Below are 16,756 nucleotides of genomic sequence, written 5' to 3' on the forward strand. Positions count from 1 at the left end.
ATCTCACCCCAACAGACTTCTAACAGTGTTTACTGAATGCTGCTGAAAAATATACTTTTGCTTTAATACTTGCAGTAGTGGAGGGGCTTGGAGACAGCGTGATTCTGTGCTAAGTCGTCTCCTACTGGTGGGAGAACAAGGACGATGGCAGGGGGGTTTGGTGCTCCCTGAGGACCTTGTAACCCAGAGGCCATGGGCCCCAGATGCAGCAGGTTTGGGAAATGGTCGGAGGCATGGCTGGAGGGGTGGAAGGATGGTGGTGGAGAACAGGTACTCCTAGTCTTCTGGTGGGAGTCCCCAGGCTTCTTCTATGTGTCCCAGGCCTCCAGCCCTTGGAGAGAATGTCTGCCAAGACTTACCTTGTTCAGTGGGGTCGGCAGGTGGGGGAAGCTCCATGGCTGCTGGGAAAACAAGGGTCCCTGTTGGCGCCTTCCAGAACCTTTTTCCAGCCTGTCTGGCATTACATCTTTGCCTTAGAATTCTGCTTTCTGGCTCATTTGAACCAGCTGCCTGCTCTGTCTATTCCTGTTTGTCTGAGGAGCCTCATTCGGAGGAGGGTCTGACTCTCCCCCAGCTCTTAAAGGCTCCATTCTGTAAATTCCTGTTAACAAAAGTCAGGAGTAGTGAGCAAGAAGAGGGACTCAGTACCTACTGGCAAGTACCGACTCAGCACATACTGGGAAGCACAATGGCATAATGGATAGAGCATGGGCTTGGAAGCCAGCAGGTCATGGGTTCTAATCCCTGCTCCACTTGTCTATGTGACCTTGGACAAGTCACTTCACTGTGCCTCAGTTACCTCATCTGCAAAATGGGATTGAGACTGTGAGTCCCATGTGGGACAGGGACCATGTTTAACCCGATAGGCTTGTATCCAGCGCTTAACAAATACCATCATTATATTATCCAACCCAGTGCCTACTACTGTGCCTGGCATGTAATAAGCACTCAACCATTATTATTATTACTTTCAGCCTTGAGACTGGAGGGCCCAGGTGATATGTTCCTTGCTTTGAACACCAGCCCATACTTTTGGTTTAGTTGATGTATTAGCTGTTCACTTTGCCCCAGTCACTTCATTCTCCTCACAAGCATTCCTGAGAGGTGGGGGCGGGGGATCATTCTCCTTTCCTGGCAAGGAGTAGCCCTACGGCTGCAGCCACCCCTGAAAAGCTATAGTTTACTGGACTTCAGAGTTTCCCGTGTTCTTCTACTTACTTGACAGCAGTTTAGACCCAGTTTCCCTCTTAAAGTACAAACAAGTGAGGAAAAGATAGTTTCACTCCTTGCTATTTACTTGGACGGGCAGAAATGGAAGAGCAGATGAGGGAAGAAGTGGGATTTTCCCGAGTTGTCTAGCAATAAATAGGAGAAGAAAAGAAGGTAGAATCTTACCCTTGGTTTCCACTTTTCACTGCTGTGGAAGAGGGTCCAGCTGGGAAGGGTTTCCTGGACCACCCGATTAACTTTATTAGGTCTAGGTGTGTCACCTGGAGAATCAGCTTTCTGCTCTAGCTTCAGGGAAAACTCCTCCCTGAATTCCTGCTCCCTTCAAATATTTATACCACACAAACACATTATCTACTAAACAGTTTTCTCTCGTTTATTACAAAACACACCTCACGCGCACTGACAATTAGAAAGTCTCCAAAGAAGCCCAGGTGCCAGGGGGTGGGCTGGATCCAGGTTCTTTGCTCCCAAAACCTCTTGCAAGAATGTTTAGGCCTTCAGGGAACGCTCCTCCCCTTGAAGGTGTGGAGGAGTCCTTTTGTGGCAGCAGAGCCGAAGTCGCTGACCTTTCATTCACCCCCGCCGCTCTGGGGCACCGTAGCATTGTGCATCTCCCCAGAGTGCCATGTCCTCCAAAAAGGAAAAACCAACCAAAAAAGGAATGAGCACTGCTGTGACCGGGGAACCTGGCAATTGCACTGGCTCTCAAAGATGGGAGGTTTGAAGGTGAGGGAAGAGGCCCATGATAGAGTGGGGAAGGAAAACCACTAGAGACAGAGAAGAGTGATTTGCCCGGGTTCCCACTCAGGCTGTGTCAGTTTGGCAGGGTTGGCCCAGAGGTGGGGAGACGATGCTACAAAAGATGCAAGTTGATGCCTCAGTTTCTCTTCTTGCTGCGGGACACTGGCTCCACCTCCAGATACTGCAATCCGATCAGCATGCCCATGATGGAGAAACCTGCCACAGAGAGGGGACTGCCACCATCCCTTCCCAACTGCCATTCCTACCTCCCTCTGCCCCAAACCAACTCCCCCGCCCCCAACCATTCATGGGAAGCTTCCAGAAATGTCACTCTACTTACTTGCCACCATCAGCGGGGCCAGGACCCCAATTGTTGGAGCTGCTGTGCCATACACAAATACCTCTGAGAGGAAGTGTCCCAAGGCAAGGAGGAAGGTCCACAGGGTAATGTGATACAGCCTGCCGGGAAATAGAGAGAGATAAGTTACCAGTACGGGAGGGAAGTGGGAGGGAGCGAGAGAGGGGGAGAGGCTCACTCAATGAGAAAATAGGAACCGAATAACCCCAGCTATCAGACCACTGGATATGATGTGAAAATAAGTGAGGTTTCACGCAAGAGGCAGAGACAGCACATGACTTCTAAAGGAGCCGGGGAGAATTTGAATTACACTTTGGCCGTCTGATGACACCGACTCCGACTCTGAAATGTTCAAAACACAACAAAAGAACAAAAAATAAACAGCTCGGGGATGTCGAGTCTGCTGTTCCAAGGGTCCACAAGGTCTTGTTTAATGCTTTCCGTGTCTCAGCAAGGCTGTGACAAGCCACTTCCTGGTAAAGCAGAATAGTCTAGACAACCAATCTGGTAATGCGATGAAATACATTCCACTTACCCAAGAGGACAGTCTTCAAAACCCAAATTCCCCAAGAAATGGCTTAGCTTTCTGCTTTGCTTTTTTGACTTGGCTACGGGTCCAGGATGTGTGGTCTAATGGTGGAAGTAGCCAAGAGTCCGGGAAGCCCCAATCCTCTCTCTCCCCGATTTGCTCTGGGAACGTGGTGGGGTTGGAACGTATTCTCAGAGGAGGAATGTAAGAAGGAAAAAATGGGTCTCAGCTTCAGGAGGCATCTCTGCGGCTAGAGGCAACTGAACATGAGGATAAAGCAGTGCTATGACCAAGAAAACACTAAAGATGAAGGCACGTGTCAGGCTGACAGATGACGAACCTCTCGGAAAGGGAGAAAAGAGGGTGGAGGCCGTGAGGAAGAGGACACAGGGGAGAAGAGAGGATGGGGAGACTGAGGTCCAAGTTGGAATAAACTCTATCCACTTTAAAAGCAAAGCAAAACCAAAGCCACCACAATTTAGCTCCCAAACTATCAGCTCTGGGGTTTGCTTGGCTTTTTAAGGCCATCGAAGGGAAAATTTGGTTTTGAAGGAACTGCGTGGAAAGGAGTGAACAGCCAGCCTTCCTTCATGTCCCTCATGGCAAGCAAGCGGGCAGCCATTTGGGGGAGGGAAGGGGGTTTCACTGTTCTTGAGGCAAAGAAATGCCTATCATTTGTCGTGAAACTGAATCGTGATGGGGTGGAGTTTTAGGCAGACAGCTCTGTGCACCCTCTATTGGACCAGACTGGGTAAGGGTACTGTATAATACTGGCTGGGATGGGTCCATAATGGGGGTGCAATCTGCATAAGAGGTGTTCAGTTGGCTTAAATAATTTGTCTGGGCATCCCATCAATTCTTCCATTCCCAAGGCGGAGGGGTCGAACCGCGATCCAGTGTGGCGTCACCTCCCCGTGCCGGTCATATTACCCAATCCGATGCCAGTCCGGTGCCCGCCCCACCCCCACGCACACCCGCACTGAGCCGGGCGGCAACCTCAGTGCTCCCCAGCCTGGGGGGTGGCCTGCGCCTCGGACCACCATTGGCCCCGGGGGATTTATTTTGTGTGGGTTTTCGAAATAAAAAGAAAACAATCATGAGGTTTCTCGTTTCTTCTCCTCTGTCCACCCTGTGGGAAGGCGGCCCCTGGTCAGCACAAACACTCCCAAGGTGCTACGGGAGAACCACTTTGGTTGGATTGCCTTCCCGCTTTGAGGGGAAGGAAAAGAGCTTCCCCTTTCCAGAGCCTGTACTGACTAGCGGAGAGATGGACCGCTCTCCACCGGAGAAGCCTCTCGGTCCCCCGGTGGAAAATGAGCATGTGTGCGATTTTCCCTTCACCCACACAGCTTGGCGGTGGTCCAGGCTGGGGCGACCGCTGCACCTGCTGTGGAGGTCAGCCCCAGGTTCACCCACACGTGCTTCAGTTTCGGAGGAAACCACACGCTCGTGTCCCAGGAGACAGACAGTCAGTCAGTGGTATCTAGTGAGCTCTTTACTGTGTGCAGAGTATTGTCCTTGGGAAGATACAAGAGAATTAGCGGACACATTCCCTGCCCGTAGTGAGCTTACGATCTCGAGGGAGAGATAGAGATTTATTTATTCATATTTAATATGCATAATTTATAATAAATAATTTAAAGATAAAATAAATGACGATGTTGGTATTGGTTAAGCGCTTACTGTTTGCCAAGCACTGTTCGAAGCGCTGGGCTAGATACAAGACAATCAGATTGCCCCACGTAGGGCTCACAGTCTTCATCCCCACTTTACAGATAAGGTAACGGAGGCACAGAGAAGTTAAGTGACTTGCCCAAGGTCACACAGCTGACAGGCGGCGGAGCCGGGATTAGAACCCATGAGCTCTGACTCCCAAGCCCGGGCTCTTTCCACTGAGCCATGCTGCTTCTCATATCGGCCTTGGTCCCTTCCTCCTAAGGAACTCCACTGAATGTCTCGTCTCCCTCTTCGCTGGTGCCGCCCTTGCTTGGAAGACCAGGTGACCTAGTAATTCAAGTAATTCAACACTCACTGTGGGCAGGGAACGTGTCTGCCAACTTTGTTGTATCGTGATCTTCCAAGCTTTTAGTACTACACTCTGCACACAGTCAGTGCTCAAATAGCATTGGTTGATTGACTGGATCGATCAGTAGCTATTTAAAATGCTCAAATTTCATATCTTGAAGGATTTTGCCTGAATAATATCTCACGGAGCAAAATGTGCCAACCTGTGGTGGGACCGCCAAGATTCAATTTTTCCAACTTTCAACAAGGGCGGCTGCTCTTTGCAGACTATAGTGTAGAGAAGGGTCACACAATGACCCCTGAGAGTCCCCTGGAGAGGCTGGGGATTGGGAAGGGTGACTCTTGGCTTCTGCAACTCTTATTCTTGGGAACACTCCTCAGTTAGGTCTTGATTATTCAGCTACAGTTTGGCATAGGACTGGGCCCGTTTCTTATGGGTTTGGAAAATCCGGACCACTAGTTTCACTTCTTGATAAAAGAAGCGTAAAAGAGGAACATGAGGGTGACTGGTTTTGAGCCACTGATTGAACGGTACCGACGTCCTACCAGAGGCTGTTAAAGATGGCCAGCAAAGCCTGATCCAAGATGAACGACTGCTTGAAGGAAAGAGCAGCTAACCTTTGTTAGCACGCCCGTCTGGGAAAGTTCGGTCCGTTGACAGAAAAGTTAGGGCCGCTAACCACGAGGAAGGCAGCTATCGCGTGGTTCTCCTGGGCACACTGTTGCCATTTTTGGCGGCAGATTACTGGGCTGAATGAACCACTGGCTGTCCCAGCAACGGCAATGGGTTGGTTCCAATATAATGATGATGATGATGATTGTTAAGCACTTACTACATGCCAGGGATTAGACTAAGTGTTGGGGCAGATACAATCAAATCAGGTTGGACACAGTCCCTGTCCCACGTGGGGCTCGCAGTCTCAATCCCCATTTTACAGATGAGGTAATTTAGGCCCAGAGAACTAAAGTGACTTGCCCAAGGTCACACAGCAGAGCCGGAACTTGAACTCAGGACTGTGCTCTATCCGTTAGGCCATGCTGCTTCTCAAAGGGATATGAGACATAAGGATATAAGGACACAAAGATATAATTGCAGTCAAGGCTGCTGAGAAACCGCCCAAGTGTTCAGGGCTCAGCTCCCCCAAAAAAGACAGTGACACCCCTCCTATCTATACATACGTCTTATTGCGGATATCAATGGCACAAAGGCAGCGAATCACCGAGGACAACAGGGTCCAGATTCCAAAGGTCCGAGCCTGGAGGCCGTTCACTGCGTAGGGGAGAAAAGGAGGGAGATGTTTGAGATTTCTGGCAGGGACATTCTCGGCCAGAGGCGCTTCTTGGGAAACAGGGAGCTGAGCACGCACACTTTCTCGAGCCAAATCAGAGGGTGCAGTATGGCTAGTTGACCCTTGACCTGGAAATGCTCTGCTTTCTGAAGATGGAAGCTGCCAGGGAAAAAGATGTTGGCCCCCTCTCATTGGTTCATTTCCAGCCAAGTCCAAGGTGCAAATCTAGTTCACGGGGCCTCAGGGTCCACCCTGTTCAGAATTCCTGGGAGGCTGGGATGGTCCTGGAATTAACCCGGATTCATTCATTCAATCGTATCTATTGAGCGCTTTGTGCAAAGCACTGTCCTAAGCACTCGGGAGAGAACAATATATCAATGAACAGGCACATTCTCTGCCCGCAACTAGAGATTTAGGTGGCACTAGGGCCGACCAGGAGACCTTGAGGCTTCAGACTCAGACTCAAGACCATAGTTCAGCCCAGGCCCTGACAGAGGGTGAGGCATAAAGTTCAGTCCAGGCCCCCACATTGGGTGAGGTTTACCCAGGTGCATTTCTGCTTTGTATCTGGCCCCATCACCAGGTGTGAAATCTTAGCCGGAGACCAAGAGAACATGTGCCTCACCTTCCAACACCAGTGCCCAACACTCTCCAGTGTGGGGAAGGACAACAGTGACTCTTCTCGCCCTACTCTTGCTCACATACAGAGGATTCAGATGGTAATTCACTTCCATCCAGCTATTCAGACCCTCAGAAAGGCCCCTATAATACCACTAAAGTCAATCAACTAGTAAAGTGTCATGCTCCGTAGGGCAATCGATAAATTTGTGTTCGCTGACTGATTTTATAATAATAATAAAGTAATAATGGCATTTGTTAAGTGCTTACTATGTGCAAAGCACTGTTCTAAGCGCTGGGAAGATACAAGGTGATCAGGTTGTCCCACGTGGGGCTCACAGTTTTAATGCCCATTTTACAGTTGAGGTCACTGAGGCACAGAGAAGTTAAGTGACTTGCCCAAAGTCACACAGCTGACCAGTGGTAGAGCCGGAATTTGAACCCATGACCTCTGACTCCCTAGCCCAAGCTCTTTCCACCTGGTGGCATAGGCCTGCAATGGGGAGCCCGATGCCATGAAGATCAGGTGCCTGAAAGAACAACTATTGCTATTTTGAGGTGATGACCTGAAAATTCAACAGATCAACCCCATCTCCACACACAGTAAGCGCTCAAAAAATATGACTGACTCACTCACTCTTTCACCAGCTCTCCCTCTGCTTTCCATTCTCTAACTGTGGATGTCCCTCAAGGCCCAGCTCTGGATCCCCTTCTCTTCTCCATCTATAGGTACCCCCCTCGGGGAGCTCATCTGCTCTCACGGCTTCAACAACCACTTTTAAACAGATGACTCCCAAACACCCCTCCCTGGTCTTGATCTCCTTCTTTGCAGTCTCACATTTCATTCATTCATTCATTCAATAGTATTTATTGAGTGCTTACTATGTGCAGAGCACTGTACTAAGTGCTTGGAATGTATAATTCGGCAACAGATAGAGACAATCCCTGCCCATTGACGGGTTTACAGTCTAATCGGGGGAGACAGAGACAAAAACAATAGCAATAAATAGAATCAAGGGGATGTACATCTCATTAACCAAATAAATAGGGTAATAAAAATATATACAAATGACCCCAGTGCTGAGGGGAGGGGAAGGGAGAGGGGGAGGGATAAAGGGAAAGGGGGGAAAGGGGGCTTAGCTGAGGGGAGGTGAAGGGGGAGCAGAGAGGGAGCAGAGGGAAAAGGGGGGAGCTCAGTCTGGGAAGGCCTCTTGGAGGAGGTGAGCTCTCAGTAGGGCTTTGAAGAGGGGAAGAGAGTTAGTTTGGCGGAGGTGAGGAGGGAGGGCATTCCAGGACAGCCGGAGGACGTGGGCAAGGGGTAGACGGCAGGATAGGTGTGAACGGGGGACGGTGAGGAGGTGAGCGGCAGAGGAGAGGAGCGTGCGGGGTGGGCAGTAGGAAGAGAGAAGGGAGGAGAGGTAGGAGGGGGCAAGGTGACAGAGAGCCTTGAAGCCCAGAGTGAGAAGTTTTTGTTTCGTGCGGGAAAGTACAGTATACCTGAGTTGGTAGACATATTCCCTGTCCACAATAAGCTCACAGTCTAGAAGGGAAGATAGACATAATTATAAATGAATTACGGATATGTACATAAGTGCAGTGGGGGCGAGAGAGGGTTGAATAATGGAAGCAAATCAGAGCGATGCAGAAGGGAGTGGGAAAAGAAGAAATGAGGCTGAGTCAGGGAAGGCCTTTTGGAGAAGATGTGCCTTCCTTCAATAAGGCTTGAAGGCAGGGAGAGTAATTGTCTGTTGCATATGAAGAGGGAGGGTGTTCCAGGTCTGAGGCAGGACGTGGGTGAGAGGATGGGGGCAACCCTCTAGACTGTAAGCTCGTTTTGGGCAGGGAATGGGTCTCTTATATTGTTTTGCTGTACTCTCCCAACTGCTTAGTACAGTTCCCTGCACACAGTAAGTGTTCAATAAATATGGCTGACTGATTGAGATAGACGAGATCGAGGTACAGATAATAGGTTGGCATTAAAGAAGCGAAGGGCGTGGGCTGGGTTGTAACAGGAAAACAGAGGCGTAAGGTAGGTGGGGGCAACATAATTGAGTACTTTAAAGCCTTTTCTGTTTGATGTGGAGGTGGATGGGCAACCACTGGAGGTGCTTGAGGAGTGGGGAAACATATAGTGAACATTTTTATAGAAAACGAGCAGGCAGCAGAGTGAAGTATGGACTGGAGTGGGGAGAGATAGAAGGTAGGGAGGTGAGCAAGGAGACTGATAAGTAATCAAGGTTAGATAGGATAAGTGCCTGGATTTATGTGGTGGCAGTTTAGATGGAGAGGAAAGGGTTGATTTTAGCAATATTGTGAAGGTTGAACTGAGAAGATTTAGTGATAGACTGAATATGTGGGTTGAATGAGAGAGAAGAGTCACGGAAAACATCACGGCAAGGGGCTTGAGAGCCCGGAAGGATGGTGGTGCTGGCTAAGGTGATGGGAAAATCCCGGGGAGGACAGGGTTTGGGTAGGAAGACAGAGTTCTGTTTTGGACATGTTAAGCTTCAGGTGTCAGTGGGACATCCAAGTAGAGATGTCTTGAAGGCAGGAGGAAGTGTGAGACTGCAGAGAAGGAAAGAAGGAAGGGCTGGAGATGTAGATGTGGGCATTGAGGTGATAGTTGAAGCCACGGGAGTGAATGAGTTCTCCAAGAGAGTGGATGTAAATGGAAAATAAAAAGGGACCCAGATCTGAACCTTGAGGGACTTCCACAGTTAGAGGATGTGAGGGAGAAGAAGAGCCCACGGAAGACACTGAGAATGAGCGGCCAGAGACGTAGGAGTAGAACCAGCAGAGGACAGTGTCAGTCAAGCTGAGGTTGGATAACGTTTCCGGGAGGAGGGGGTGGTTGGCATTGTCGAAGGCAGCTGAGAGATCGAGGAGGACTGGGATGGAGTAGGCGCCGTTGGATCTGGAAAGAAGGATATCATTGGTGACCTTTGAGAGGGCAGTTTCTGTGGAGTGAAGGGAGTGGAAGCCAGACTGGAGGCGGTCGAGGAGAGAATTAGAGAACGGAAACTTGTCACAACAGGTGTAGACAGCTCCCTAAAGGAGTTTAGAGAGGGATGGTAGGTGGGATATGGGCCGATAATTACAGGGAGCAGTGGGGACAAGGATAGTGGGGACGTGGGCATGTTTGAAATCGGTGGGGAAGAAGCCACTGGAGAGGAAACAGTTGAGGATGGGTCAGGGAGGAAAAAAGGAAGGGGGCAAGTGCTTTGATAAGGTGTGAAAGGATGGGGTCAGATGCACAGGTGGAGGGGGTAGAGTTTGAGAGCGGGCAAAGATCTCCTTTTTGAGACGCCACTGGAGAAGAGGGAGAATTGAAGAAAGGGCAGGAGGAGAGAGGGACTGGACAGGGGCAGGGGAGACTTTAGGGAAATCACACCTGATAGTTGCAATTTTCTCAGATAGGTGGCCAGGTCATTAGGGACGAGAGATGTCTCATATCCTTATGAGAAGCAGCATGGCATAGTGGATAGAGCATGGTCTTGAGTTCTAATCCTGGCCTGCTGAGTGACCCTGGGTAAGTCACTTTACCTCTCTGTGGCTCAGTTCCCTCATCCGTAAAATAGGGGATTCAAGACCTCCTACTTAGGCCGTGGGCCCCTTTGGGACCTGATTATCCAGCTCCTCCCCCAGCGTTTAGTACAGTGCCTGGCAAGTAGTCAGTGCTTACCAAATACCACTATCATTATGATTATTATGATCGATTAATCATATTATATTGATTGTAACGGACTGAATACCATCATTATTATTGTTAATTGAGCGAGTGATTCTCTATCAAGAACTGAGTTCCCAACTCCAGAGAGCCACGTTTTGGAAACTTAAAGTTCCGCCCTCCGGTGACTTTATCCCGTCAATGTGTGGGGAAAGACACTTTCACTGAGACCTTTACCCTCCTGCACTTTGTAAATCGTGACGAGATTCTGCAACAACTGAACCTCACAGGGGGACTGCATTGCAGTAATCCAACCTGCAGATGCAACCCCGAGCAAGAGGGGTCACGCTTCAGGGTCAAACACAAACAAGAAGACCAGAGGCCACTGCAGTCACTGAGCCTGCAGACCACTGGTACATCTGTAACACTCATTTCTCTAGGTACTTTCCACCGCTCGTTTTTATTGCCTCAGTCGTCTTTAAACAGAAACTTGGCTACGTTATTCTTATCCAACTCCCAGTTGTTGCGAGCACTACACCAGGACGAAGTCAGTAAGTAGGTTAGCTCCCGAAATGAGGCCGAATTGTCGGCAGCTCTGAGACAGACAGTGCTCTCACTCAAACAGGATCACGATTCCCCAAGATGGCTTTAGATGGACCTCAAATGGGGGAACGCACGTAGGAAGTGCTTAATACCATAATTATTTTTGCTATCGTTATTACTTAGAGGAGACCAGAAGAGATCTGCAGCATATTCAGTTGAAAGACTGCGGCACCAAATTTTATTCTAGAGAAAATAGAGCAGGGAGGGGGTCTGGCTTTCTTCTCCCGGGTACTGTCAAGGACCTGGTAGAGCCTGGGGCAAAGCCATCACCCGCTCTACATTTCAATGTCCTGGAGGAAACACAGTATGTTCCATGGCCTAGAATGCCTGCAGAAGGCCCATTTTATGTGTGACTCCAAAATACTCTTCATATAGCCTCATTTTCCCCGGGGGAGCCCAGGAAGTACAACGCCAATTAGCTAAGTCCCCCTCATCCACTCCTATAAGCCCAAGGCAATTAGCTGAAATCTGTCTGATGAGAAAAGGACAAAAAGGAGCTTCGGCAAACGGGATCCGGGAGTAATAATGATAACAGGAAGCTTAGTAAGGGTGTTAAAGAGCCCCTATCGAATGCGACACATTGCACTGTTTGGAAACTAGCACGGCAGAGTTTCTGTCAGAAGGGGCTTCCGCTCCAATGGGACGGTCAGTAGTGGCTCGAAGGTCTACCAGGCTGTTCCTGGGCAGGACCGCTGCTTCTCGGGCCTTACCGAGATCTGGCTTGCCGGTGTACAGCTTTTCATAGAGGAAGGTGTGGTCCCGGAAGCTCTGAAGGGTGTTCCCCATGGCGATGATGGACACCATAACCAGCCAGCTGCGTAGTACGTTCAGGAAGCGGCTCATTTCAATGCAGCACCAAGAGGAAATTGCCCGGCAGGATGCGTCTACGGGGATGAAGATGGAGGTCAAGACAAACTCAACCCTCCTTAATCTCCTCTAGGGACTTTTCATAGGCCTTAGGCCTATGCTTAAGCCTCTCTGTACCGCGTGTCAAAGTTTACCACTTTTTATGCCTTGGTAGGCCGTGCTATCAATCGCTTGTATTTATAGAGCGCTAACCATGTGCAATGCACTGTACTACGATCTTGCGAGAGTACAACAATAATATAAGCAACATATTCCCTGCCCGCAACGAGCTTACAGTCTCGAGGGGGAGAGAGATGTTAATATTAACAAAATAATTTAAAGATATGTACCATAAAGCCGGGGGACGGCTCCAATGTGGAATTCAGGGAAGGGCCGGGATGAGATGGGGATTGACACTAGGGAGTCCCTTTACAAAAAGCTGAGTGCAGAGCGCTAACAACGGAACGCTAACGGTCAGTCGCAGACTAGAGCGAACGTGGGTCTTTTCTGGGCAAGAAAGCTCCATTCCATTAGAATATGAGCGTTGGGGAACAAGGTGCCCTTCTGCTTCTGCACACAGCAGACGCACTCAGCAGATCCTCGATAAACACTGATGATCACGATGATCCTCAAACCAGCACACGGGAGACGGGTGGCCGGCTCAGCCAACTCTCTCATTTAGAAATGGCTCTTTTATCGGGACACAGAAAGCCATGTGCCCTCTCGGGCATCAGGCGGCACATTCCTCCGGCACAGGGTGCTCTTTGGTCCTTTTTAATGGTATTTGTTAAGCGCTTACTATGTAGTAGGCACTGCAGCAGGTGCCGGAGTAGAGAAGCCAATCGGATTGGACTCGGTCCCTGTCCCACGTGGGGCTCCATAAAAAAATCTCCATTTTACAAAAGAGGTAACTGAGGGGCAGAGACGTCAAGCGACTTACCCCAGGCAGACAAGTGGCGGAGCCGGATCAGAACGCAGGTCCTTCTGACTCCCGGGACCGTGTTCTGTCCACTAGGCCACACCGCTTCTCTGGAAGCCCGCCAAAGGGCAGGGACGGTCTCTGTTACCCATTTGTCCATTCCAAGCGCTTAGTACAGTGTTCTGCACATAGTAAGCACTCAATAAATACTATTGAATGAATCTGTTGAGCCAGGAACTGTCAGGCCTTCTCTGCCCAATGCCACCGCCCATTTCCACCTCGAGCTCACTATCAGTTAATCATATTTATTGAGTGCTTACTGTGTGCAGGTCGCTGTACTAAGCGCTTGGGAGAGTACAACACAAAATACAACAGTCAAGTTCCCTGCCCGCAACGAGCTCACGCTGAGGAGGAGCCAACCACTGGTGGAGTCCATACAAGATACCTAGGGCGGGCTCGGTCCTTGTCCCACACACGACTCGAGCCTGAGGGCGGAGGGAGAACAGGGACCGAATCCGCGTTTTATCGGTGGGGAAACTGAGGCCCAGAGAGGTTCATTCGATCAGACTGATTGAGCGCTTACCGTGTGCAGAGCACTGTACTAAACGGTAGGGAGAGTACGCTACAATAAACAGACACATTCCGTCCGCGACGAGCTTAGAGGGGGAGATAGAAGTTACGACTTTCCCAACCAGAGATCCCGAAGCAGGTCGGTGGCTGATCGGAATTGGAACCCAGGTCTTCCTGCCTCCCAGACCAGCCTTCGCGCTGCCTCCCCTCGCAACCCAAGCATCACCTCCTTCCATCTCCTCCTAAAGGTGTCCTGTCCCCACCCTCATCCTCGGCCTTTTCCCCTACAGCCCCACCTTTCCCCGCCGACCCTCCACCCCGACTCTCTCTCCATCCGCGGCCCCAGCAGCGATTCCCCTCACCCGGCCTCTTCTCCTGGAAGCCGCGTGGCGTGGTGGAGCCAGCCTGGGCGTCAGAAGGTCGTGGGTTCTAATCCCAGCTCCGCCGCCTGTCCGCTCTTGGGTGGGTCACTTCGCGTTTCTGGGCCTCGGTTCCCTCATCTGAAAAATGGGGATTGAGAATGTGAGCCCCATGTGGGGCGGGGACCGTGCCCGACCCGATTTGTTTGTAACCATCTCAGCGCTTAGCCCAGTGCCCGGCATATAAAGCCCTTAACAGATACCATGATTATTATTATTTCCTCGTATCCACTCCAGCGCTTAGTACAGTGCCTGGCACGTAGTAAGCGCTTAACAAATACCATCATTATTACTAGTAGTATGATTTTCTTGTAATAATAATAATAATGTTGGTATTTGTTAAGCGCCTACTATGTGCAGAGCGCTGTTCTAAGCGCTGGGGGAGATACGGGGTCATCAGGTTGTCTCAAGAGAGGCTCACAGCCTTCATCCCCACTTTACAGATGAGGGAACTGAGGCCCAGAGAAGTGAAGTGACTTGCCCAGTCACCCAGCTGACTAGTGGCAGAGCCAAGATTCGAACCCACGACCTCTGACTCCCAAGTCCGTGTTCTTTCCACTGAGCCACGCTGCTTCCCCACCCCAACGCTTAGTACAGTGCCTGGAATATAGTTAAGCGCTTAACAAATACCATTATTATTATTATTACTATTTGCTTGTATCCACTCCAGCGCTTAGTACAGTGCCTGGCACGTAGTAAGAGCTTAATGAATACCATCATTATTAGTAGTATAATTTGCTTGTACCCACCCCAGCGCTTAGTACAGTTGAGAAGCAGCGTGGCTCAGTGGAAAGAGCCCGGGCTTGGGAATCAGAGGTCGTGGGTTCCAATCCCGACTCCGCCACTTGTCAGCTGTGTGACCTTGGCCACTTCCCTTCTCCGGGCCTCAGTGACCTCATCTGGAAAACGGGGATGAAGACTGGGAGCCCCATGTGGGACAACCTTATGACTCTGTATTCATTCATTCATTCAATAGTATTTATAGAGCGCTTACTATGTGCAGAGCACTGTACTAAGCGCTTGGAATGAACAAGTCGGCAACAGATAGAGACAGTCCCTGCCGTTTGACGGGGTTACAGTCTAATCTGTATATACCCCAGCGCTTAGAACAGTGCTTGGCACACAGTCAGCGCTTAAATACCGACACTACTATTATTACAGTGCCTGGAATGTAGTAGGCAATTAACAAATACCATCATCATAATTATTATTACCGTGCTTGGCACATAGTAGGCCCTAAACAAATACCATCGTCATCATCATCATCATGATTATTACCGTGCCTGGCACATAGTAATAAATAATAATGATGGTGGTATTTGTTAAGCGCTTACTATGTGCAAAGCACTGTTCTAAGCGCGGGGGGGGGATACAAGGTGATCAGGTTGTCCCACGTGGGGCTCACAGTTTTCATCCCCATTTTACAGATGAGGTCATTGAGGTCCAGAGAAGTTAAGTGACTTGCCCAAAGTCACACAGCTGGCAAGCGACGGAGCCGGGATTAGAACCCATGACCCCTGACTCCCAAGCCTGGACTCTTTCCACTGAGCCACGCTGCCTCTGTGTAGGCACTTAAATACCATCATCATCACGATCTTTCCTACAGTGCCTGGCACGTAGTAGGTGCTTAACAAATACCATCGTCATCATAATAATTATTACAGTGCCTGGCACACAGTAGGCGCTTAACAAATACCATCATCACCATGATTATTATTACCGTGCCTGGCATGTAGTAGGTGCTTAATTGCCATCATCATCATGATCATTACTACAGTGCCTGGCACACAGTAGGCGCTAAACAAAAACCATCATCATCATGCTTATTATTACCGTGCCTGGCACGTAGGAGGCGCTTAACAAATACCATCAACCATCATGATTATTACTACAGTGCCTGGCACATAGTAGGCGCTTAACAAATACCATCAATCATCATGATGATTATTACCGTGCCTGGCACGTAGTAGGTGCTTAACAAATACCATCATCATCATCATGATTATTACAGTGCCTGGCACATAGTAGGCGCTTAACAAATACCATCAATCATCATGATGATTATTACCGTGCCTGGCACGTAGTAGGTGCTTAACAAATACCATCATCATCATCATGATTATTACAGTGCCTGGCACGTAGTAGGCGCTTAACAAATACCATCATGATGATGATCATTACTACCGTGCCTGGCACATAGTAGGCGCTTAACAAATACCATCATCATCATGATGATTATTATTACCGTGCCTGGCATGTAGTAGGTAGGCGCTTAACAAATGCCATCATGACCATTACTACCGTGCCTGGCACGTAGTAGGCGCTTAACAAATACTATCATCATGATGATGATTATTACCCTGCCTGGCACATAGTAGGCGCTTAACAAATACTATCAATCATCAGGATGATTATTACCGTGCCTGGCACGTAGTAGACGCTTAACAAATACCATGATGAGGATGATTAGAATGCGTGGCACGTAGTAGACGCTTAAGAATCCCCGTCCCCCCGTGTGCCCCGTACCTGCGGCTGGTCCTCCAGCCTTCCAGTCCCAGCCCCGCAGCCCCCAGCCCCGAGCCCGCTCCGGCCCCAACGCCCGGGTCCACCTCGCTGGCCACGCCCACCGCCCAGCTCGGGCGGCGATTGGCCGAGCCTGTCCCGCCGGGGGTCGCGATTGGCCGAGGATCTCCCGGCGAGGGCGGCGATTGGCCGAGCCCCTCCGGCCGAGGGTCTCCTGCCGAGGGCGGCGATTGGCCGAACCTCTCCAGGTGAGGGCGGTGATTGGCCGAGGCTCTCCGGTCGAGGGCCGCGATTGGCCGAGCCTCTCCGGGCGAGGGCGGCGATTGGCCGAGCCTCTCCGGCCGAGGCTCTCCTGCCGAGGGCGGCGATTGGCCGAGCCTCTCCGGGCGAGGGCGGCGATTGGCCGAACCTCTGCGGGC

At 50.1% G+C, this 16,756-nt stretch overlaps 1 protein-coding gene across 4 annotated transcripts; it reads right to left on the minus strand.

The window, feature by feature from the left end:
• Positions 1-1,580: 1,580 nt before the first annotated feature.
• Positions 1,581-16,410, minus strand: ERG28 (ergosterol biosynthesis 28 homolog). 4 transcript variants are annotated; one of them, XM_007666417.4, is made up of 6 exons: positions 16,341-16,403; positions 13,758-13,895; positions 11,771-11,944; positions 6,063-6,153; positions 2,312-2,430; positions 1,581-2,187 (listed from the first exon to the last, which is right to left on the minus strand). In XM_007666417.4, exons 3-6 carry the CDS (start codon positions 11,901-11,903, stop codon positions 2,108-2,110), a joined length of 423 nt encoding a protein of 140 aa, XP_007664607.1. In that variant the 5' UTR covers positions 11,904-11,944; positions 13,758-13,895; positions 16,341-16,403; the 3' UTR covers positions 1,581-2,107. The 4 variants fall into 4 exon arrangements, with proteins under 4 accessions (XP_007664607.1, XP_001506474.2, XP_007664609.1 ...); XM_001506424.6 differs by lacking the exon at positions 13,758-13,895 and having other exon boundaries at positions 16,341-16,410; XM_007666419.3 differs by lacking the exon at positions 16,341-16,403 and having other exon boundaries at positions 13,692-13,873.
• Positions 16,411-16,756: the final 346 nt, after the last annotated feature.

Source organism: Ornithorhynchus anatinus, chromosome 1, assembly GCF_004115215.2.
Source record: "Ornithorhynchus anatinus isolate Pmale09 chromosome 1, mOrnAna1.pri.v4, whole genome shotgun sequence".
NCBI lineage: Eukaryota > Metazoa > Chordata > Mammalia > Monotremata > Ornithorhynchidae > Ornithorhynchus > Ornithorhynchus anatinus.